Genomic DNA, 23,991 nt, shown 5'->3' with positions numbered 1-23,991 from the left:
AAAAGGACATGGCAGACTTATATATAGGTCACTATATTAAAAAAAATCTCCTCTCGCCCCTGTGGGCAGTCTATATGGGACTCTACCAGAGGCCTGAGAGCTTGATTTCTCAAGCTTCCGTGTTCCTTCTTCCTGATGTTGCTGTCATTCGGTATTGCTACGTCTACCACCACTATATCCGGTTGGTTAGCCACCATCTGGAAGTCCCACAGGATCTTAGCTCAGTCATTCTGCACCACCCTTGGGGGCATCTCCCATTTTGACCTCGGGACTTCCAGGTTATACTCGGCACAGATGTTCCTGTACACTATGTCGGCCACTTGGTTATGGCATTCCATGTATGCCCTGCCTGCTAGCATTTGCACCCTGCTGTTATGTGCTGCATTGTCTCAGGGGCATCTTTACACAGCCTGCACGTGGGGTCTTGCCTGGTGTGGTAGACCCTAGCCTGGATCTGGTGCTCAGAGCTTGTTCCTGTGCTGCCATGATTAGTGCCTCTGCGCTGTCTTTCAGTCCAGCTTTGTCCAGCCATTGGTAGGATTTCTGGATGTCGGCCACTTCCTCTATCTGCTGGTGGTACATACCGTGCAGGGGCCTGTCCTTCCATGATGGTGCCTTGAGTTTCTCCTGCCTGAGGTATTCACTGAGCACACGGTCAGTTGGGGCTGTCTTCCTGATGTATTTGTGGATGTTCGTTGTCTCATCCTAGACTGTGGTACTGACACTCACCAGTCCCCATCATACAGCCTCAGAATGGTGGACTTGGGGTGAAACCCTCCATGCATGGTCAGGAACTTCCTTATCTTGATGTCAGTGGCTTCTATCTTCTCCTTTGGCCAGCTTATTATCCCAGCAAGGTACCTGATCACGGGCAGGACAGAGGTGTTTATAGTCCGGATCTTGTTCTTACCATTCAGCTGACTCCTCAGGACTTGCCTGACCCTCTTCGGGTACCTGGTGGTTGCAGTTCACCTACCAGCCTCTTCATGGTTCCAATTTGCCTGTGGGATCCCCAGGTACTTGTAGCTGTCCTCTATGTCTGCAATGTTGCCTTCTGGTAGTTCGATCCCTCAGTTCTGACTACCTTCCCTTTCTTTGTTATCATCCGACTACACTTCTCCAGTCCGAATGACATTCCGATGTCATTGCTGTATATCCTGGTGGTGTGGATCAATGAATCAATGTCTCGTTCACTCTTGGCATACAGCTTGATGTCATTCAACTGGCTGGCAACTGCTCCATTCCGTATTCCGTATCCGTAGCCAGTCTTGTTAATGATCTCACTGAGGGGGTTCAGACCTATGCAGAACAGCAGTGGGGCACTAATCATGGCAGCATAGGAGCATCTCCTTGGCAGACCCCGCACTTGATGGTGACTTGTGCTATGGGCTTGAAGTTGGCCTCCAGTGTTTTATGCCACATGCCCATTGAGTTCCTGATGAAGGCTCTAAGGTCCTGTTGATCTTGTATAGTTCTAAGCATTCCAGGATCCAGGTGTGGGGCATTAAGTCATATGCCTTCTTGTAGTCAATCCAGGCATTGCACAGGTTGGTCAGCCTAGCTGACTGCTCGGTCTACCAGTAGCTGGTGTTTTGCGCCTCTGGTATTCTTGCCGATTCCTTTCTGTGCCCCGCTCACTGAGCCATATGCCTGTTCATCTTAGCCGCTAAGATGCCTGACAGGAGCTTCCATGTGGTACTGAGGCAGGTTATTGGCTGGTAGTTGGATGGGACTGGTACCTTCTGGGGGTCCTTGAGGATCAGGACCTTCCGGCCTTCAGTTAGCCATTCCGGGTGTCTCCAGTCGACCAGCAGGTGGTTCATTTGTGCTGCCAGATGCTCTTGGAGTGCAGTCAGCTTCTTTAGGCTGTAGGCGTGAACTATGTCCGGGCCTGGCATTGTCCAACTCTTTATACTGGAGACCCTTTCTTGGATGTCTGCCACTGTGATTGTTACTGGACCCTGTTCAGGGAGGTTGCTGTGGTCTGCTCTCAGATCCACTAGCCACTGAGCATTGCTGTTATAGGTTGCATCCTTCTCCCATATGCTCTTCTAGTATTGCTCCGTCTCCAGCCTTGGTGGTGCTGTTCGCATATTGTTCCTCTGCCACTGAAAGTACACCTTGACTGGTTCTGTGGAAAACAGGTGGTTTATTCTCCTGCCTTTAATCTCTCTGGTGTACCTCTTCAAGTGGCTGGCCAAGACTGTGAGTCTTTGCTTATTAGTTTCCAAGGCCTCAGGTATGGATAGCTTCCTGTACTTCTTAGGAACCTTCTTCATCGCACCTTTCTGCATAGTTGGCTCCGATACCTTGATCTTGGCCTCTAGTCTCCTTCATCATGGAGGGTATTGCTCTTTGTAGCTGTTCAACTTTAGTTGTCTCCGTAATGGTGGCGGTAGGTATCGTCCTTAGTGCTGCAATCACATCATCTAGTAGATCTTCTGAGGGTACTTCACATAGTCTTGGTAACTGGCTACGGGGGATCCAGGTTTCAAGTTTCGCCATGATCCTATCTTTCAGGTCAGTTCCTCTCACACTCAACGATCTATCTCGATCACTTGGTGCTTGGTACCCAATCTTGGGTGGGGGTGATGATATCTCCCCCCTGACCTGTCGTCTTGGCTCCCCCTTGCCGTACCATGTGTGTTGTACCTCACCTCTCTAGCTATGAGAGAAGTCCCTTTTTCTGAATGTTGGAACACTGAGCTACTAGTTGTTTCACCCTCAGTGTGGCTGTTGGGTATGATAAGATTCCATAGGTTGCTCATCCTTTTCACGTAACCCATTCTGCTGGGGTTACTTGTGTAGTAGCATATCAACAGCACCCTATTTTCATCTCTTGCCCACCAATCCATTCTTGTTCCAGTACCCCACTTCTCATCAGGGTGCCCTGGTACCTAGACACCTGACTCGGATCTTGTTGATCAGGGTGATGTCCGAGATGGCATGACTTCATATTTCTCTCTCTCGTTCATGTCTGCAGTAGGCTTGGTTAGAAGGCGGGGGGGTAGACTAGGATTCTTACTGGATACAGATGCCCCAGGTGGGAATCAAACTTGCGACTCCTGCTCCAAAGATGTATATATACAAAAGTATTCCCTTGTCTGCCTTCACATACATATGTTCTCTGTTTTCTTTATGTTGTTGTTGTGATTTGGAGCTATATATATAATAATTGACCTGCCTTAAGTGAGATCCTATTTTTAATCCATAGAGTTTAATATACAGCTATATCCAGAGGTGTGAAGCAATGAAGTACAAACACTTTGTTAATGTACTTTAGTAGAATTTTCATTTATCTGTACTTTACATGAGTATTTTTTTCCTGTTATCCAAGAGGCTTCTTCAATTCTTAAACCAAAAGGTGGAAAGTCCCAGGCATTTAAAGTGGGGATTGTCAGTGATTTATTATTAATTAATGTTAATGTTATTTCACTACTAAACATGTCTTAAAATAAATTAAAAGAATGTTTAACAATTTATGGTATTATTGTGTGTTATTAAATGATGCCAATATTTCACTCTGAAATAATTTTATAAGACATGGCACTTTACAAAACTAAAGGCCAGACGTGCAAAACTGTTAGGCTGGGCTTTAAACAACTAACCGTTTCAGATCTACTAAATAATCTGCAAACAAATTTTAAATTAATACTAAATATCATAATTTTTCAAATATGTCTATGAAATCAGTACCAAATGTGTGTAAATTCGCAATTAAATACTTTATTGAGTAAACTCAGATAATAAAACAAACAGCCCTCTTAAACTAGACAAGAACAAAAAGTAAAACCAAACCAAACACTGGTTAGACAGGGGTAAAAACAAAAACAAACAAAGAAAAAACTGAATATAAATCCTTTTCATATTTAAACTTGGATAAATCCATAACATTATCTAACTTTTATTTAACAGCACGTACATCCTCTTTTATACTTTAGAATCTAACACATAAAACAAACAAAAAAAGGCAACCTTTAGTTGAGAGGACCCAAATGCAGATGCCTGTAGACGGGACTTAATAAAAGCAAGCCGTTTATAGAGGTTGCACAAAATACAAAACAAAAGGCAAACGTAGACTAAGACTTTGCCTGCAGGAAACGTAACCGGGAAAGTACTAGCATGGAGAAAGAACCTATGTTCCATCACCAGACCAGCGCAGATTTGGCCAGTATATACACAGCACGGGTGATCAGGGAAGTGAAGACAGCTGGGAACTCAGGAAGGAAAAAAACAGGAGTAACGAGACAGGAAGCAAAGCAACAATTTAAAACGATACTTTGAGGAGACATTTTTCTTCAGATGTTGATTAGCTTTCAGTACATCAATGCTTGCATAGTCTTCAGAAACCCATAAACAAAGTATTAAATAGACACTATGCAAAGAAGCCAAATTTTAGGAAGTAAATTATCTCTAAGAATCAGAAAGTCTGTTGTTTAATCTGAGGTGTTAGCATAGACAATACTTCCATGACTAAAAGTGCTGCATCACATGCATCACATCAAAGCTACAGCACAATTTTTCCCCTTTTAGTTCTTGCCCCTACATATAAAAACACATAAATACTATAAAGGAAGCTTCAGAATCTCTTTCGGGGGGATGTTGAGCAGGATTCACAAACTTGGATGTCCCTCATTATCTCGTATGATGTTTAAAGCTTAAGTGGCAGCTTTGGTCTCTTTCACACTGTTGGTCAGAGTTTTCCCATTCTGATCTGCAATAACTGAGGTAATCAGCAAACAAAAAATAAAGTAAAACAACAGAAAAATGGATAATACAGGTTAAAAAACACAATACAATATTATGCTATGGTGTATATATAAAAAAGTCCAATAAGTAACTATTACTGTAATGTAGCCAAATAAATTCACATTTGCGCTGTTTAAATTTGTAATATTGCATTTATATGTATGAATTTTACGTTTTTATTGCACCGTGAAGGCACAACCTAAAATCATGCCAAAACTTGTAATAGACCTGCCGGTGCACCGTGTCCATTTCACGCTTTGCCTCTCCAAACCATGAAAAAGACACACATGCAGAAGTTGCAGTAAGTTGCACGCTGCATGCTGTAGTAAGCGCAGAGTGAGATATTTTATTTCAAGCTAACATGACAATAATCAAGTGAAAGTGTTTAAATGGACATTATTAACACATTTACATGTATATACAGTACATATTAGCCACCTAGCTTAACCGCTTCTGACAATTAAGAACCCTGAAATGTACTCTATATTTTTTTTTGTTCAACACGACTTCTTGGCTTAAGATGTTATCCCCCCCTGCTGGTAATGCAACTTCTGCATGTGTGTACATTTCACATTTTGGAGAGGCAAAGCATGGAATAGCTACTAACTTGTAACGATTGTTTACAGAGCATTTTACTTAACTGCAATTTTACTGTTATGCTATCTTACCTGTATCTGCAGTTTTGTTCTGAATGCCAAAGGCCACAGGACCTCTGATAGTAAATCCAAGGTAGAAGGTAACTTGGCGTTTTTTCCAAAGGCTGTTTTGCAGATTGGCGTTGATCTCAATCTCTTTACTACCAACTCTTGTATACACTCTGTAGTTTCTTACTACTCCATCAAGTCTGAGAAGGAGCTCTTGGACATCAGGGCTCCTGAAGATTTCTTCTTTCTTCCAGTTATTGCTCCAATCTGGTTTCGCTTTCAGATATTTTTCAATAATTGTTCTGTGAACAATTCTCTTCACACCTTCACCTTTTCCAATGAAAAACACAGGAAGAAGATACCTGGCACGAAAGTACTTCTTATATACATTTTTGTAAGTGTTGTGCATTTGCTGAATTATTTGACTGATGTCATAAACACATTGGCCTTCATTTTCAGGCCAGTACCAGAGGAGGGCGAACATGTGCAGCTCAGGTGGGTCTGTGTCACTTGGGGGCATTTTCCCTCTAAATAGTGTGAGGATGTTGTTGACCAGAGCTGTTTCTGAATCTGCACTTGGACACATTTCTCTACACTTTGTAGATATTTCTTCGAGCTCTGATTGAGTGTATTGTTTGACAAGAAATGACAGTACTTCCACAGACTGGTCATCTAGGTTTCCCTCCTGAAACATCTGGATGAGTTGTTTTGTAGTTGTGCCTCCAACATACTTCTGGTAGCAGTCTGAGGTGTCTTTAGATATATATTCAGGATCATCTTTCTTGTTGTTAGGCTTTGAGTAAGTCAGATATTTTTCAAAAAAAATGTATTTTCGCTCAACTTCATCTTTGAGGTTTTCTAGTAGTTCATTTAATCCGAGGAGTTTGTTGTCTCCAAGTGATTTCAGGAAAGAGCTTGTCGATAATTTTTTTGTGAGAACTTCTTCCCAGGTTTCATTTTGACTGACAAGTTTGTCATACAGAGCATTGCAAACCTGCAGGTAACCAAAAAGCCCTCTTGAATTAAAAAGTCTGGAAACATTCCTTTTGCCATGTTCTTTCATGTCTGGCCCACCTTCATCCTCAGCAAATCTTTCTTCATCTTCAAACGCGTTAATCGCTTTTTGAGCCATTTGCAAAATATCTGTTGGTTCGGCAGAAACCTTTTGCTTCATTAGGTGGTTCTTATGGACTTGGCCAAGTGTGTCAGCAACAAATGAATTTTGAGGATCTCTTTTTAGTGCTTCGACTGCCCACGTTTCTGCCTGATTGTAGTCTTTCAGTTCTATATAATAAAAACGAGCAAGAGCTTGTGGAAAAAATGGATTTTGAAAGATTTTACATGAGACCTCCTCTAAAACTGTTGCACACTGCTCTTTCCCCTCCATCATTTGAATGTCTAGAATTAGTCTAGAAAACTTTTCCTGTTTCATGTCTGTGCTGTTGACTTGGTCCACTTCTTTTTTCATTTCTCTTTTGGTTAACATGTCTTTGACAAAACCAAGCAACCACAGAGGAATCGCATCACTGCAAAAATTGTTCAAGAAGTTTCTGGTTGTGCCACTTCTGGTCACACCTGCCTTTGCTAACAGTTCAGTACAACATTGTGCTATCATAGTGTGAGCCATTCTGACTTTTTTCTCACATCTTTCATCTTGTTGGAAGGTGATGATGAGATGACTGAAAGGCTGCATTTGATCCTCCAGTGACAGGTCAACATACTTGTCTTTTCTGAGGAAGTCCAGGCACTGAGACTCCAGGAGATATGACCCTGGTACATAGGCATTCAGCAGGGATAGGATGGCAGCAAGCTTCAGTGACTGATTAGTTTTTTCACATTTTTCTAATGCAGCACATGCCTCCCTGACGTAGTCCTGAGAGAAATTACTTTGCATTATGTTAAAACCATGAAACTGTTCACATTTATCTTTGTACCTGCTTTGAAGCTCTTCCTTTTTCTTATCAAATTTTTCCTTCTCATTGTCTGAGAGTGTGTTCTTTAGGACAACGTGGTCACTCTGTTGAGGTGCATTGTTTCTCACACAGCTGAGGAAAATGACTACAGGCATACGAGTAACTATCTTCTGCTCAGCAGCTGTCATCATAATGCTGCTCTGGAGATCTTCCAGGATCGTCTCATTGTTCAGTAACAACAACACAGTTCTCTGGTGGTTTTGACTGCCTGCTGTGAAAAGTTTGAGAACTTCCATTGCAACCTTTGTAATATCTGAGGTGGAGCCAGTTAAAACAGCACACCTGAAGGTTTTTCTCAAGTCCCACAACACCTGCATGGCCATTGTAGTTCCCCCACATCCTGGTTGGTGTGACAGTTTTACAGTTGATATCCCTGGAAACTTTCTGTTTCCCTGAATTTGTTTCTTAAGTTTTTCATATCCATCTCGTTTGATAAAAGCAGTCCCATGTGACTCTGCCTGTTCACTGATGTAGAAGTTTAACCACTCTGGTGGGGCCCCTCTGTAAAAGTTTTCCTCAGCCTTTCCTATGCGTTCCAGGAGTTCTTGATCAGAATATTTTCCTTCAAACTGATCTGCATGGAGAATATCCAACAGTGGGAGGCTCCCCACATGCAATTCCCCTTCCTTAGTGGACCGTGCTGGTCCATTTGCCATCTTTAGCTTTAAGTGTCCTGCAGCATAATAAATGTGTGAAAAGATTTTTAGTCTGAACTGTTCTTTGAGGCTAAATGGCAGTAGCACACACATCTTGAATGTACATTATTAAGGGTTAGGATTTTACATTCATCACATTATACCTACTGCGGCAGTTTTATTCTTGATTGCTATTATTATTGGTTTTAATTAAAATGTGGCATGTAGTAAGTGTTTTAGAAAACAAAGCAGACTTGGAGATAAATACTTCTACATCAAACTTGTAATTCTGACCCCTAAAGTTATCTTTATCCACTAAATATATTTTATGTATTGTATTTTTACAAGCCCTTGGAATCTTCTAAAACCTGGAATCGTTATGTCCAAGCAGTTTTTCCCAGGTCTAACCACAGATTGACTGTAGGGTCATTCCGTCTCATATCATCAAATCTTTAGAAAAAAATCTGCTCAAGCATCTTCAACTTTTTTAAACATGTATATGATTGGTGTGAAATTTTAAATTCATACATAAAATATTTTTCAATATATATTTTTCTGAGTAAAAAAATCTGACCAATTTTCATACCAAACTCTGAGACTGTTGAGCAGAAAGTCTGTGTTGATTTAAGATGTAATCACGGCTGTTGTATATGTAGCACTTTTTGTGTCAGGACAGAGATTTAGAAGTTTAGAACTTCATAAAAACTATTAAATATTTGGAGATCCATAAATATTTCTCTTACCTTGTGTTCTACTTGATGCAAATGTGTTTGATGTCCTTTCATATGTTACATGTATTACTGACTAGTGACTTTTGTGCTGGAGTTATATATAGTATACAGCCACTTGTCACACCCAGGTAGGTGTGGGAGTAGATACTCAGCACATACTGACCAGATGAGGTAGTAGTAAGATATGATCAAAATGTTTGAAGGAATCATTAGGACTTTATATTTACTTGTTTCTGAGAAAAAGGCAGATTGGAATGAAGCCTATTAAAGATATTCAGATGGAAAATCTAGAGGAAGCTATTAATGAAAGATCAGGGAAAATGTAAAAAAAAAATGTCTTCAGCGTCTGAGGTTATTGTTTTCTTACTTTGATGCAGCAGTATTACTTTGCAAGAAAGATTGAACATTTCCAGGAAATGGGTGGGCGTGAGATCAACAGAAATGTTACTGACAAGAGGCCATGCAGCTGTTAACTTTGTAACACTGTCAACAGTTTCTTTCATATTCTAACATACTTTGTTTCCTTTGTTTTTTTCTTCTCTCATTTTATTCCTTTCATGTGCATTTTAAGTTTCCTTTTACTGATAATGAAACCTCCCACTGCAATGTTTCCTGTTCTTACTATCTGATTGTCAAGTTTTACCAATGTTTTTTAGGTTATGACATAGTCATCCTGACATTGGGGTGTGGTGTAATGAACTTTTAAGGTTGCTATAGAGGTCTCAGTTTGCAGATGTGCATATAATGCTTAAGGAAATTTTTAGGATCTTTTGGTTATTTCAGCTAAATGAGATTTAATCTTGATCACAATTTTGGCTTCCCACAATTAAATGAACACAATCTTGAAAATGGTCTGTTATTTAAAAAACAAAGCACAAGCAGATGAAGTACTCCGTAAACGATGCCTGACCACATGCTTTCATGTACCACACACACAGCTGTTCATTGCATCACACAGCTTGAAGTTTCCTGGACTTGTCAGTACAAGTAACACTGCCAAAAATCAGAACAACAAAAAACAAAATGTCTGGCACAACGTGTGGAAATGCTTGATTTCTAAATAACGTGCGTCTCTGCCAGAGAGCTAAACTGCCAATTTTTTCAACCAGCTGAAAAGGGGAAATGTAGAAAGATCCCACAGCTGTCAAGTACTTTTCTACGAGTTTTAGTCCCATCTTTCATGTAGATGAATGGAGTGAAATAATTTATATTTTGCTTCTATTCAATGGACTTTTGTCCAGCTGAATATGGATCTCATAGATCTGCAGAGGTTAATTAACAGTAATATGGAAAAATGTGAAAGAAGCACCCTGTTGATATAAGTTTTGGTACATTTTTCTTTAAATTTATATTTTTCTTCTAAGTGATGCACTGGATTTAACTGAATAAGCAGGAGCAGTTTTACTTTTGCCACTGAAAGAATAAAGTTATATATGAAGAAAACAAAGGATATGTTCTTCCATGTTCTTCTAGTCCTGCCATGGTGCAAGAGAGCCTGCTTATGCAGTTCAACAACCCGACCACGTTCAAAAAGGGAATGTTTTTTTGCCTTTGCCATCAGAATGTCATGAAAATGTGACTAGCTGACAGAAAATGACAATGAATCCACATTTTTGCACAGATTTGACTTTTAAAGGTATGTGGTCCTAAACTTTTAATCAGCTGTAAAACAGCCTGTTTGAGTTTAAGCGTTGTTTTTAATAAATTGCATGTTCAAGACCATTTTTCAAGGAGTCTTTAACTTTTGATCGGGACTGTATTTTGATGTGTAATGCTTAATTAATTTTAGTACAGTGACAAAGTAACATAATTTCAGTTCAGTCTCATTTAAATTGTGACAAAATGCCACATCCTTATATTTGACTAAATATCCATGATATTTTGCTGGAGTCACTCCAAAATAAATCATGAATCCAGAAATACTTCTTGCAGTATTGTATTGCTTGAGTGCCACATCTAGGCTGACTCTCCCTGACTGCCAACCCAGAAATGGTATTTTTGCATTGTATTATAGATGTTGTGTAAGTGTGCTAAAACATGTTGTTGATGTTGCAACTATAATGGCTAATTCCTCAGGGCAAGAGCACTCAATCACAGCTTTTCACTTCAGTCTCCAACTAAATTTAACCTTGTGCACAAAAACAGGCGTAACTCGTAATCTGATCTATTTAAGAGCAACAATTCTTGACAAACATAATGAGGTGGATCAACTATGAAACAACCACACCTGCCACACTATTTAAGAACTGTGTGCTTTACAAAAATAAGAGGCCATATAAGTATTAGACAAAACATCCCACTGACTGACTGACTCAAAAGACAGTAACACACATTAACTAAGTTTTTTTTTCAAGTGCTGGAAACATATAAAAACACTTGTCTACTGTGCATGTTCTTTCATGCTAACTCTAATTAGAATGCTTTCATATGTATTATTATCATTATAATAATACATATTATTATAATGAAAGCATACGAAAGCAAAATCTTATGGCGCCATAGCTGCCATACGCTAAGACTGATAAGGTTAATATTAAAAGTGCTTCAAAGTCACCTCTATTGTCTGCTATAGCAAAACATACATGCGTAGAAATGAACTTTGATCATTTTTAAACATTACCAGAAGTTCCTTATTGTCAAACATGTCACGACACGTTCAAGTTCATCCACACCAGCAGTTTGTAACTAAATCCAGTTGGGACTTTTTTTGTGCATGAGGATATTGGTATCAATGAAAAGTCATTTTGTATTTTATATTTTTGTGGTGCACCTCTAGAGAAATGCAAGCAAATGAGGTTCAGAAACAATACTTGAACACAGCATTGAGGAAAGCCCAAATTCATCCAACTCAGCCTCCCTGTGACAGTTCAAAGATACAAAACAAACAAAACAAACAAAACAAAACAAAACAAACAACATTGCTGCACGTCATCTCATGACTTGAGACACATTCAGCATTCCCACATTGGCGACAGTCTCGTTGACGTCAGCGCCATCTCAACATCGCATTCTTCTGCAAGACCCGCCACATTCATCTGTTGTAACTCATATTATTATCATGGCGAGTATCACCCCACAAAAGTATCTAATAACAATTAACCATAACCTTAGACACTTAAATTATGTCTATGGTATTATGTATATATATTAACACATAGAAAGCAAATGAAACAGCAGAGGCTCATGTGCACATTACTAGATATAAGAAAATTGTTAAGCTATGAATGTAACATAAATCATCTACCTCATTATGAGATCATTTAATTGATAACTTTTTAGAGTTTTTCTAGAAATGTTTATTCATTCTTAAATTTAGACCATTTATTGTAAAAACAACACAGGAGGAATGACTGCAGCAGTTGGAAATTACCAGTACAGCACAGAGGTACTGGAGTTACATTCATATTTTATTTAGGGTGGACCGATATTTCCACTACATAATTAAACTAATGAAGAAGTTAATGTGATAAAAAATTTCTTTATTTAGTTCTCACATGTGGGGCTTACAATGCAGTATTGATCACATTTTTGTGGTGACGTTACACTCACTTAAAGCCTGGAACCTTTTTCTGTGTTTATTCACCTTTCATTGGTTTGTGTTTGCACATTCGATCCAGACTGTCTGTAATATAAAAGACTTTTTTTTGCACTTTGTGAATATAGTGCCTCATAAGGAGTATGCAACCCAGTGTCACTGCAAAGTGTGTAATAGGCCAGCTGGTCTATTGTGTGGACGTCATGCTTTGCCTCGCCTATGCATGCTTAAGTTACAGTACTGTGCAGTACCAGCAGAGGTTAAAAATGTATATAAAGCATCATGAAAACAGTCAGGGGAAAGTTAAACTTAAAGAAACATTACTAACACATTTACACGTAAATACATATCAGCCATTTAGCCTAATCTTACGTGGCATAGAAGGAGCCTGGAGTGTACTTCATACCATCCTTTGTCAGGAGTGTCTTGTTAGCTTTAAATAAATTACAGCTCTCTGCTGGTACACGTGTCCATTTCACGCCTAGGAGAGGCAAAGCGTGACATCCACTCAATGGACCAGCTGCTCTGTCGGGTTAGAGAACGTTTCTTTAATGATATTAAAGTAGTGTTTTTGATGTAGGCTCTAGAGGGCAGGATGTGACCAAATTTACAGTGAACCAATAAGAGCACCTTCTTTAAGGCTGTTTAATTTCTTCTTTTGAAAACAACAGGTTTATTTTGTTATTTTTATTTTGATCGGTGTAACTGATGCAGGTGTAATGTTCACAGCTGTGAGTGCAGTTGGCAAAACTGTCTTTTTTCACACAGTCCTCTGGGAGTTGAGCCCCACGTATTTCTGGTCCTCAGCAATAATGAAGCTCAAGTGTAAGTTCAGTAAGGAACATCTGTAATCACTCATCGGGCTGCAAACTCAGTGCTGACATCATTACTCTGGTCCAATCATTTTCCTGCCTGCCTTCTGTTCTCTGTGTTTGAAATCTTAGTGCTTTTCTGTCATTCTGTCTTTCAGACTCTCATTGATGCCACCCACCTCCTCCTCATCTTTATCTTCACTATCACCAGCATCTAGACTCCAGGGGTGCTCTCCTCTCCTCCCACTGCTGGGATCTCATTCTGCTATGATGGGTCACTGATGTCTAATTGCCAGATAGCCTAAATGAATTCTATAGCTCAATGAATCATGCTCACTTCTTCTGCATGAACTGTCCATGACCACCAAAACTGGAAATTACTAATGTGGCATTTGTCTCCTTATAGACACCAAATTTCTATTCAGACACATCCCTGCAAGCGTTACAGTAAGTGTCGACAGCAGATGGGCACAGACTAAAAAAATTATTCAGGCCAAGAGTTTGTTTCCTATTTAGGCTGCTCTGTTTATACAAATTAACAGGCTAAGTAGGCCAATTCCAGTTGCTTGTTATGCTGACAGATATCACATTTTCACTGAAGTATCACTATGGACAAAAATATTTATGAAATTATGTTGTTCTGATATTTATTACAGAAGGGTTTCTCTTTCATTTTTTTGACAACTTAATTAAGAGCAGTGGCAGCTAGGTGGGTGGCCTAACAAATGAATTATAAAGTTCACACTACGAGCAGCAGCACCATATCCTCGAACCCACATTACAGCCACAAGACCTTATCATAGCAATACCAACAAAACTACATAAGGGAATACCCAGAATGCCAGTCACGCACACTCTCACACAAATTTTGACTAGTTGTTGCTGTACACATTAGCACATGCCTTTTTTTGTTTGGTTGTTGTTGTTTTTTTACAAAGACAAAATATGCAAGAATGACAGCTGATGATCGAAATGCAACAATGCCAAGAAATTTGGGGCAGGTTCTGTGTGCGGAGAGCAGATTGAAACATTTAGTCAGGATGAACTGCAGGTTTGTAAAAGCTGTTTTTCTCCCTCTAAAGGGAGAAATAAAAATGTATTTAAATATATGTTTTACATGAAGGCGCTGGCATAGTCATCAAAAATGTTAAACTGTCAAAGCCACAGTAAGGATGGTAGACAAGTTTTAGACCTTAAAATATTTCAGACTTTGGTCACTAGGTGGCAGCAGAGTTCCTCTGCATTGCCTCAGTGTGTGGGATGAAAACTTAAAAAAATCCCACTCTTGTTCTCTTGAATGAGCTTTTTTATGATATTTCAGTCCTCAGAAATTCATCATCATAAGTTAAGAGAACAAACAGCCCTGTTATTTTTCTGTTTATAAATATAACTGAAGAAGAAAGCGCTCTGACAATGTAAGTGCTTGTAAACAAATGTGAAAAGATTCATGGATACAGATAATCTGCCAAATTCTCATCTTACAAATATATTACAGCAAATTTGTTGTTTTGGGGTTTTTTTCTTTGTAGTAGACTGAAATTTTAGTTTTAATGCTCTTTAATGCTTCCCACATACAGCTATGCTTTACCAACATAGAGCACAGAGGTCATGCTGATGCAGGAGCAAGGCACCGAGACCTACGTGATGCTGTCCTCAAGACTCACCACCGAGTCATTCAGGTAAGAACTGGCTTGGTTTTTTTTGTGCTTTCAGCTCAAACTGCAGGTCCTGCAGGTGTAATGAGAGGTTTTAAAGACCTAACAGTGTTATGACCTTTTGTCCAGCTGAGCACTCTGAACGCCGCGCTGTGTCCCGTCTTCATGGACGTCCTCTTAAAGAATCAACCAGAGGGAGTTCAGCTCTCTGTGACGGAGGTGAGTTAGCTGTTGCATGTTCATCTTTTGGTCCATAACTGTTGGAGAACTGTAGAAGTGCTCACTATAACAAACCAAACTCCAACTTACTCTTAAAATCAGTGTGCATGTGTAGTTTTTGGTCATATAATCATTTTTAGTACTAATCCACTTCTCTCCCTCTGTACCTCTCAGCACACCGAAGCTGATTTCCAAGCACGGTTCAAGGCGCGTCCAGAGCTGGAGGGGCTCATCGCTCAGATGAACCAATAACTTTCACCAAGTATCAGCACTACAGTACTTGTACAACAACTAATTTATAGCCCATAGCTCATTCCTCAATAACATCCTGTAAAAACTGATTTTCTGCTTTTAGAAAAACAAAAGTGTAGACATTTCTATTTGTCTTTTTTGGGGGGGAAATAAAACCATACTCACTTTTTTCCAGCTCAAAACTTTTTTTTATTATTTATTATTTATTCTTTAAATTATTCTGCTTCATTGAAAAGTTTGAACACCAAACATAGGCAAGATATCATTTTTCACTTCTAATTAAAACAACCTATAGTTATAATAAAATGTGAGTTATAATAAATATTTTCTCATCTTCTGAGTAAAGATTAACTTCCATATTCCATCTTGTAGAAAACATAAAACACATAAAATTACAAAGACAAAAAAGGTAAAAATATTATTTAAAAAAAGACATTTAAAATCTTGAAAAAGAGAAAAAAATATTTGGTTGTAAAATCAAAATTCTGCAAGGTTCATAATTTGATATAACTTAAACAACAGATTTAACCCTTCATTTTTATGTCACTAACTAGATAAAATTAGGTTTAATCATTTGATTTCAGTATTCACATTCTTTCACATCATATTCTTACACAGAAGGTACGGAGAACGCCGCACGTTAATCAAATGTACAGATCGGCTCCATTTTCTAAGCAGTCATGTTCTTTCACTGAGATCCCTCAAGCTCATACATGAGAAACCTCAGAGACTTCATCCCTCTCAGGATTTCATAGAGGACGTCTCTGCCTCTGTTGTGTCAGCGTCATAGACTAAACAATCTCTCTCATTTGGTCTCATGTTGCATTTAAACTTCTCACAGCACCATGTTTGTCCTCAGAGATCACATCCTTTTCCTGAAGCTCGTCTACAACAGCTGCTGCCTCACTCGCTCTGCCAATCAGAGCTGTCCAATGGCGAACCACCAAATCCTGAGCGGAGGAAGTTGGTGAAAATTTTTTATTTTTTTTAAAAAAAAAGTCTAGTATTCAGACCATCACTGTTGAATACTAGACAGTGATGGTCTATATTAGGATTATAGTTGTGAAAAAGGAAGTAAATCCTTTTTCAGTTCTAAGGTTTTACTTATCAGAATATAATAAATCTCATTTTGTAATGAAAATTATGGCAAAATGCTGAAAAACTAAATACAGTTCAAAGCTTCCATTAATAAAGAGGGCAACTAGCAGCCTGGTGCTGCAAACTAAACAAAGCTACAAAGCTGCTCTCTTTTCCTTTACAAGAAATCACCACAGCTGACAGATTTCCAGGGAAGAAAGCAGTAATAATGTTAAAGAAACAAGTGTTGATGCCCAAAAGTCTGGTAAGGATTATTATTCACAAAAAGAAAACATTCAGGGATGGATTCCAGTGTTCACACGAGTCACCATCCCAGAAAATGTCAGACCGTGCAATGCTCAGGGAAGCTACAAAACCCCCAAGAGCTACATTTCAGACCCTAAAGGCCTCAATTAGCATGTTATATGTTGGAGAAAGTCTTTTCTCGTGTTCTTCTCTAAAAAGAACATGGCTTAGGTTTGCAAAACTGCATATGCAAACAAACCATCTTTTGGACCTAAAGTATAGTCAGGTTTTTGTTTTATTGGAGCTGACAGGAATTCGCCCGCTCTCCACCATGCGGCCGCTCATCCCAGTGAGCTAAACCAGTGCCAAGTCAGGCTTGTTATTTGATGTTAGTGTTCGTGTTGTTCTTTTACAGAAGACAGTAGGTTAATTAGTATCATGTTTGGAGAAAGCCAAACACAGCATATCAGCACAAACACCTCATCCCAGCTCTCAACATGGTAGAGAGGTGATGATTTGGGCGTGTTTTGCAGCCACAGGAACTAAACACTCCGCAGTCATTGAGTTGACCATGAACTTCTTGGTATACCAAAGTTTTCCAGAGAAAAATGCAAGGGCATCTGCTGACAGATAAAGCTTGGCTGAAATTCAATCATGCTGCAGGACAATGATCCCAAGCACAGGAGAATGGACCAGTCAAAGTCCAGACCTAAATCGGACTGAAAAGCTTTTTCAGAAAGCTGTGTGTAAATGAATGACAGCAAAGTTCAATGAACTGAAGCGGTGCTGTAAAGAAGTGTGGACCAAAATTCCTCCACAATGATGTGAGAGACTGATAAAGTAATATGACATTAATTGCTTCTTATTGTTGCTAAATCTGGTTTTACAAGCCACTAAATCTTGTGTTGTGCTTAGTTTTTCACACACTACTTTCGCATTTTGGCCTAGTTTTGTTAAATGAATGAATATAAACACATTCCTCATCTCAGATTTGTATTTAGATTCTTTCAGAACCCGATTAGAACCAGATGTTTTTTTCCTTCAAATTATGGCTGGATAAGTAAAACCTTAGAATAAAAAAATGGTGTATAACTATTTTTTTAAAGGGATCTACTTTGATAACAATAATAATCTAATAATAATGGATTAAAACAAAACTCTTACCCTGTTCTTGGTGAATGCTTGTGTTTAATAGTCATCTGGAATAAAAGGGTTCACATTGGTCAAATGGTGGCTGTTTATAGTTTAGATGAGCTGCATCAGGGCAAAAATGTATAAAACACTAACCTGTTCCGACAGTGCACGTCCAGACGGTGTCCTTTTCCTTTCCTCCCCTGTGCTCAACTTCAAGTTTCAGTTTCAAGTTTCCGAAATCACTTTTTTCATTTCCAATGACCACCTCAAAGAAATTAGTGTCGCTCCTCTCCAACATGAACTGCTGTTTCTGTAGAGAAAACATTTTATGGAAACTTGAGGATTTTTGCTGTTTCTATGTTATGGTGCAATGAACACAAGTACAACTTAGTCCAAACCTCAGGGCAGATTTCTGCTGTGTCCCAGTCTGTTGAGAGGTAGAAATAACTCTCCAGCTGTACAGGGTCAATAGGACTTGTCTTTTGGATTTTTCTGAATCCGTCAGATTTCTCCTTCTTCTCCACTTCCTGAAACACGGAAAAATGGACCATTCTTCACATACAAATAATGGTTAGAAATCTTTGGGAATCGTGTTCACATCTATTCATGTCTTTAATGAACATATGTGTTTGTGTTTATATCGAGATGAGAACATTGATTTGCACTACTGCAATCCATGTAACTGAAAAGGAAAAATGCCAAGCAAACACAAGAAAGACAACTACAAAGTTTTAAAAAAAAAGCTCAAAGCTGTTCAAAAAACAGCTTTTGAAAGAATTATTAAATTACATTAGCATAAGGACGGCTGTAAGTTCTTAACATTTAATGCAGTTTCTTTCTGCCTGAAAGTCAGTGATGTTGTCAGTTGGGTTGTCAAAACATTTAGAGACCAAACTCTATTAATTTGCTGCCTTGTAGTGTCACTGTGTTTTTGTATTTATCAATGAGAGCAGTTTATTTCTCTGTTTGTTATTATATATCACCTTGATGATATTTTTCCTCACTTCTACTTTGTATTGTTGCTCCAGTATGTGACATCACATTACCTGTTGTATTAGAGGATCATGTGGGACCAGGTAAACGTGCAGAGTGAGGCCAGATGTGATTTGCATGTATATCAACACGTCTGCAAAAACTTTTAGATACAGGCCCAGTTTCTTTAGGATCATGGCTCCTCTTAGAGAGAAATCCGGCTGGTTTAACTTCACATGGGATGATGTCATTTCAGACACTTGCTCCAAATAATCTCCACTGCTGTCCACATGCAGAACTCGAAATATGTCTGACATCGCTGGATTTTCACCTGCAAAACACAAACAGTTATATGTGCAAAAATATCTTTATTACCGTAATAAAACAATGATATGTGTTTTACGACTTCTCACCTGTACAGATCCAGTGCGGCAGACGGACTTCCTCTAGCTTCCCATCTGTGACCTTGATGTCCATTAGGGGTCCTGCTGGTATGTAGTCCATGCATACAGGTTTCCTCATGAATCGCTCCCATGAGCTAAACTGGTATCTGAAGCTGACCGTTTCCTTACAAACCCACCGCAAGGCAGACTCGCTGCATTCATAGTTGCCGCTTTCAGACTGCAGGCTGAATTTGAATAGACAAGACAAACTGCTCTGTTATGCTCTGTTCACATGCACGAACAGAAACAGCAAAATTGCAAAGCGAATGACACAAAATGGCATTTGTGTGTGTCTTATAGTCAGCGATAACCTTTACCTGTAAGTATGAACCTCCTCCATTATCTCAACTTCAGGTTTCAGCTTAGTCCACTGACTGGAGTCCTGTTGTACAAGATATATTTTACATTATATTTTTACAATATAATTATACATTTACATTATGATTTTAGAATTTTAATGTGAGATACAATAAATGAGAAACAAACAAAATCCCACAGAAATAGAAACTTACCGCTTCATTGTCAAAAGCCTCCAGAGGTCTCTCTGATGGTTCTTGTAAAACAAAGTTAAATTTTAAAGAGCTGGTCAACAAAATGTCATTCAGACACATTGTTTTTTTTCCCTTGTGTGAGATTTCTACATAACAAAATTACCTTAAGTACATATAAGATGTCTATTTTCTATTGTTAGAATCTTTAAATGTAACAATAAAACCAGTTTAGTACAGGAAAACTTTGTACGCAGCACTAAATCACTTTGATAATGGCAGTACAAAATGTGTATTATTAACACATATGACATTTGTTAAAGATGAGGACTTTAGTAACTTCATTTTCTTACCCTCAGCTCTGTGAACGCTGTAAGCAACAGGACCTCCGATTGTAAATCCAAGATAAAAGAACACATGGCCTGATTTCCAGAGGCTGTCTTTTCGGTTGGCATCTAACTCAATCTCTGTGTCGCCAAATATTGCATACAGCTTGTAATTTTGCACTATACCTTCAACTCTGAGGAGTTTGCCTTGGACTGTTGGATCTCTGAAAATATCGTCGTTCCTCCAGTTTGTGTTTGAGGCTTTCAGTGCATCTTGAGTCCACAAGATCTCAAGGTTGCGTCTGTGAACAAATCTGTTCAGACCCTGACCCGGTCCAAGAAAAAATAGGGGTCGAAGGTACCTTGACTGAAAGAGTGACTTATATTCTTGTTCATAGGATTGCAGAATATTTTTGATTAAATGATGGAGGTCAGAGGCCAAATTGTCTTCACCATCTGTAGGCCAACACAACAGCAGGGCTAACATGTGAAACTCGGGCTGCATCTCAGGAGCCAGTGGCATTTTCTCTGTAAAGCTGCTTTGGTAGTCGGAGCTGGAGGGAGGTTCTTTCATATTTATCAGCATGATATTGGCCAGAATGTAGTTGAGTAAGGCATGTGTAGTAGAATCTTTGTGTTGACAGATTTCTTTCCACCGTACAGCAATGTCCTTGGTGTCTGATCTAGTGCATCTTTCAAGACATGAAAGTACTCCTGGAGAAGTGACAGACAGTTTTTGTTTAAGTTTGTGGAAGGCTTTCTGGAGCTGATCATTTGGTTCAGCATCTCCAACATACTTTTTGTAGCATTCTGCTGTCTTTCTGGAAATGTAGGATGAATCTGCTTTTTTCACAACAGAATATGAATAAGTTAAAAAAGTGTCGAAAAATTCAAATCTTTTCTCAACCAAATCTCTGAGGCTGTTTATTAGCTCCTTAAACCTGACAATGTTCCAATCTCCGATGGATTGCAGGACAGAGTCCAGTGACACGGTCTTTGTGAGAACTTGCTTCCAAAGTTCATCATGTCTGATAAGATGGTCATACAACAGGCTGCAAACTTCCAGATAACCAAACTGCCCTCTGGTGTTTAAAGCACGCAAGACTTTTATATTCCCATCTCCTTGCTGGCTTTTCACATGTTCATTTTTAGCAAGTCGTTCTACATCTTCAAACGCTTCAATGGCTTTTTGGGCTAGTTGCAAAATTTCTCTTGGTCTGGCAGAAACGGATGTGTTCTTCAGGTGACTCTTATGGACTTGGCCTAGTGTATCTGCAACAAATGAACTCCAAGGAGCTCTCCGCTTTGCTTCCTTTGCCCAAATTTCTGCATTGTAGTAGTCTTCTAGTTCAATATAATAAAAACGAGCAAGAGTTTGTGAAAAAAGGGAAACTTCATAAAACTTATTTGAGGCCATCATCAAAACTGAAAGACTCTGACTTTTGCCCTCAGCTTCTCTGTTTGTAATATCTTGAATCAGTCTGGAAAACTTTTCTTTCCATTGTTTAATGCCATCAGTTGGGTCCTCTATTACCGTAATTTCTCTTTTGTTTAGCATGTCTTTGATAAACCCAAGTAAACATGGAGGAACATAACTTCTGCAAAAACTGTTCAAGAAGTGTCTTGTTGTGTCACTTCTGGTCACACCCGCATTTGCCAACAGTTCAGTACAATATTGCGCTATCATAGTGTGAGCCATGCAGACTTTTTTTTCAGATCTTTCACCTTGTTGGAAGGTGATGATCAGATGACTGAAAGGCTGCATTTGATCCTCCAGTGAAAGGTGACCAAACTTGTCTCTTCTGAGGAAGTCCAGGCACTGAGACTCCAGGAGATACGAACCTGGTGCATAGGCGTTCAGCAGACACAGGAAGGCAGCAAGCTGTGTCTTCAGTGGTTTATTTGTTCTTTTGATATGTTCAAATGTAGCACATGCATTCCTGATGTAGCCTTCAGAGAAATTGGACTGCAGAATGTTAAAACCATGAAACTGCTTGCATCGATCACCAAATCTTCTGCTAAGCTCTTCTCTTTTCATATCAAAGTCTGCTTGCTCTCTGGCTGAGAGAGATTTTTTGAGAATGATAGATTTTCTCATTTTCCTCTTAAATTTTTGTTTCAGTTCGTAAGAACGCTCCTTTTGGTGGATAATCCCGTCACTGCTTCTCACACAATTCAGTAAAATTACTACAGGCACATCAATTTCTATATCCTGTTCAGCAATCTCTTCCATAATCCTGTCCTGGAGGATTTCCAATATGAACTCATCATTTAGTAACAACAGCACAGTTTTCTGGTGGCCATGGCTACCTGCTGTAAAAAGGCTGACCACATCTTGCGCAACTTTTGTGATATCTAATGTTGAGCCTGTCAAAACAGCACATCTGAAGGTTTTCCTCAAGTCCCACAGCACCTGCATAGCCAGTGTGGTTCCCCCACATCCTTGTTGATGAAACAGTTTAATTGTTGATGTCCCAGGGCCTTTTCTTCTCAGGTGAATTTGATCCTTCAGGGTTTCATATCCATCTCGTTTGATAAAAGGAGTTGCAGTGCCATCTGACACTGCTTGTTCACTGATATAGAAGTTTAACCAGTTCGGTGGGGCCCCTCTGTAAAAGTTAACCTCCACTTGCTCAGCGTGTTGAGGTTCAACAAACTCTCCTTTAAACTGATTGGCATGGAGGACATCCAAAAATGAGAAGGAATCACTGATTTTACTCCCTGCATCTGCTTCTCCACCTTCGGAGGTGGACAGGGCTGGTGTATTTGCCATCTTCACACTTTCACTTTGCTTCATGCCAATGAATGTAAAAACAAAGCAGAAACAAATGTAAGTCTTATGTCTTAGCTTTAACTATTTGTAAATTAAGGTCTTACATTCACTTTATGGAATGTGATAAATTTAAATAGCCATTTCATTGCTGGTCGAGTACATGCATATATAGCCTTCTCCATGTAAGGGACCAAACATTAACTGCAACAAAACTTTCAGATCTTAACAGAATTTTTCTTACCTTCTCCCAAATGACGCGGACAGCTCTAAAGACCCGCTGTCATGCCATGCGTTCAAGCACTGGGACCGTGAATGTGTACCGTAACCCGGGAGGTAGTAGACACACCCAAAGCAGGAAGAGACAATCACGTACAGACGTACACCTCTACACTTTGAATGTCAGAGCAGTTCTAAAAAAAAAAAAAATCCCCTGCACATTTCCTTCCTGTTTAAAAAAAAGGCAGGAGCTACACTTGACTCGTTCAGTCGATAAAAAAACTCAAGTCAAATATTCCACAATTAGAAGCGAAAGAGTGGAAACTTGCAAATTTGGCCAGCAAAAATAATAAAATAGGCGATATATGTTAATATCGTCCTCTATTCAAACATTACCTGCACTTCTTCAAAGCGGTAATGCATTCATTAGTTTATTTGACGAGGAAACGTTCATCACAACAGGAAATAGTAACGTTTCACTATGAACGCGCTCATGACGGACGATTATTCTTTTAGTCACTAGTTCGCTCTTGTGGTTGAGTTAACCTGTTACTCAAGTTTATTTGGAGATAAAGATAAGTGTTACGAACGAGTACGACATGACGATATGATGATTTACAAACGTGTACAATGATTTGTGTGTAACGAGGACTCACAAGCGCGTGCTTCAATCCAACATATAAAACCCTTCTACGCATGCGCACATCCAAGCCTGAATAAAAGGCTTTCAAAACCGTTATGTGCTGCCGACGGGAAGTTCAATATTGACGTTTCGATACCGTGTCGAGCCGCCAAGGCACAGATGTTTCGAAACGCTGCTCCAAAGTGCGGTTAAAAACACCCAGGTCACGTGATCACGGCAAACTCCGACGTTGTGGTGTGTTTCACCCCAGTTTCGACAGGTGGCGTACTTGCTGCTTCCAGCCAACGAGAGGCGCCAGGATTCCCATTTTTTTTTAATCAGACTGATGTTTTTGACTTTAAAGCTTCTATTTATTAAACCCGCATGTGTAAAAACAAAAAAGTCTCTGATTGTTATCATTATTATTATTATTATTATTATTGTTACTATGTGATGAGATATAAAATCATACTTAAACTCATTAAAATA

The 23,991-nt window shown here is 39.2% G+C and overlaps 2 protein-coding genes across 4 annotated transcripts in view; both read right to left on the bottom strand.

Annotated features, from left to right (window-relative positions):
• Nucleotides 1–3,706: 3,706 nt before the first annotated feature.
• The window catches only part of LOC100701880 (sterile alpha motif domain-containing protein 9), a 29,082-nt gene continuing 8,797 nt past the window's right edge, over nucleotides 3,707–23,991 (bottom strand). The window contains exons 1-3 of one of the 2 annotated variants that reach the window (XM_003459402.5): nucleotides 8,745–9,785; nucleotides 5,418–8,039; nucleotides 3,707–4,723 (exon numbers count right to left, since the gene is read on the bottom strand). In XM_003459402.5, the coding sequence (XP_003459450.3) occupies nucleotides 4,659–4,723; nucleotides 5,418–8,022 (2,670 nt within the window). In that variant the 5' untranslated portion in view covers nucleotides 8,023–8,039; nucleotides 8,745–9,785 and the 3' untranslated portion in view covers nucleotides 3,707–4,658. Of the gene's footprint in view, nucleotides 4,724–5,417; nucleotides 8,040–8,744; nucleotides 9,786–23,991 lie in introns of those variants that run through there. The other variant, XM_019355081.2, reaches the window with a different exon arrangement.
• On the bottom strand, nucleotides 15,711–23,870 carry LOC106097527 (sterile alpha motif domain-containing protein 9-like). Of its 2 annotated transcripts, XM_019355076.2 has the most exons (10): nucleotides 22,906–23,865; nucleotides 19,919–22,682; nucleotides 19,590–19,630; nucleotides 19,395–19,459; nucleotides 19,048–19,262; nucleotides 18,709–18,965; nucleotides 18,061–18,189; nucleotides 17,816–17,972; nucleotides 17,693–17,727; nucleotides 15,711–16,155 (listed from the first exon to the last, which is right to left on the bottom strand). In XM_019355076.2, the coding sequence occupies exons 2-9, from the start codon at nucleotides 22,662–22,664 to the stop codon at nucleotides 17,717–17,719; spliced, it is 3,621 nt and encodes a 1,206-aa protein (XP_019210621.1). In that variant the 5' UTR covers nucleotides 22,665–22,682; nucleotides 22,906–23,865; the 3' UTR covers nucleotides 15,711–16,155; nucleotides 17,693–17,716. The 2 variants fall into 2 exon arrangements, with proteins under 2 accessions (XP_019210621.1, XP_025756260.1); XM_025900475.1 differs by lacking the exon at nucleotides 15,711–16,155 and having other exon boundaries at nucleotides 17,714–17,727; nucleotides 22,906–23,870.

The sequence above is a fragment of the Oreochromis niloticus genome, linkage group LG3 (assembly GCF_001858045.2).
Source record: "Oreochromis niloticus isolate F11D_XX linkage group LG3, O_niloticus_UMD_NMBU, whole genome shotgun sequence".
Lineage (NCBI taxonomy): Eukaryota > Metazoa > Chordata > Actinopteri > Cichliformes > Cichlidae > Oreochromis > Oreochromis niloticus.
This window is presented reverse-complemented; position numbering and strand designations above follow the sequence as displayed.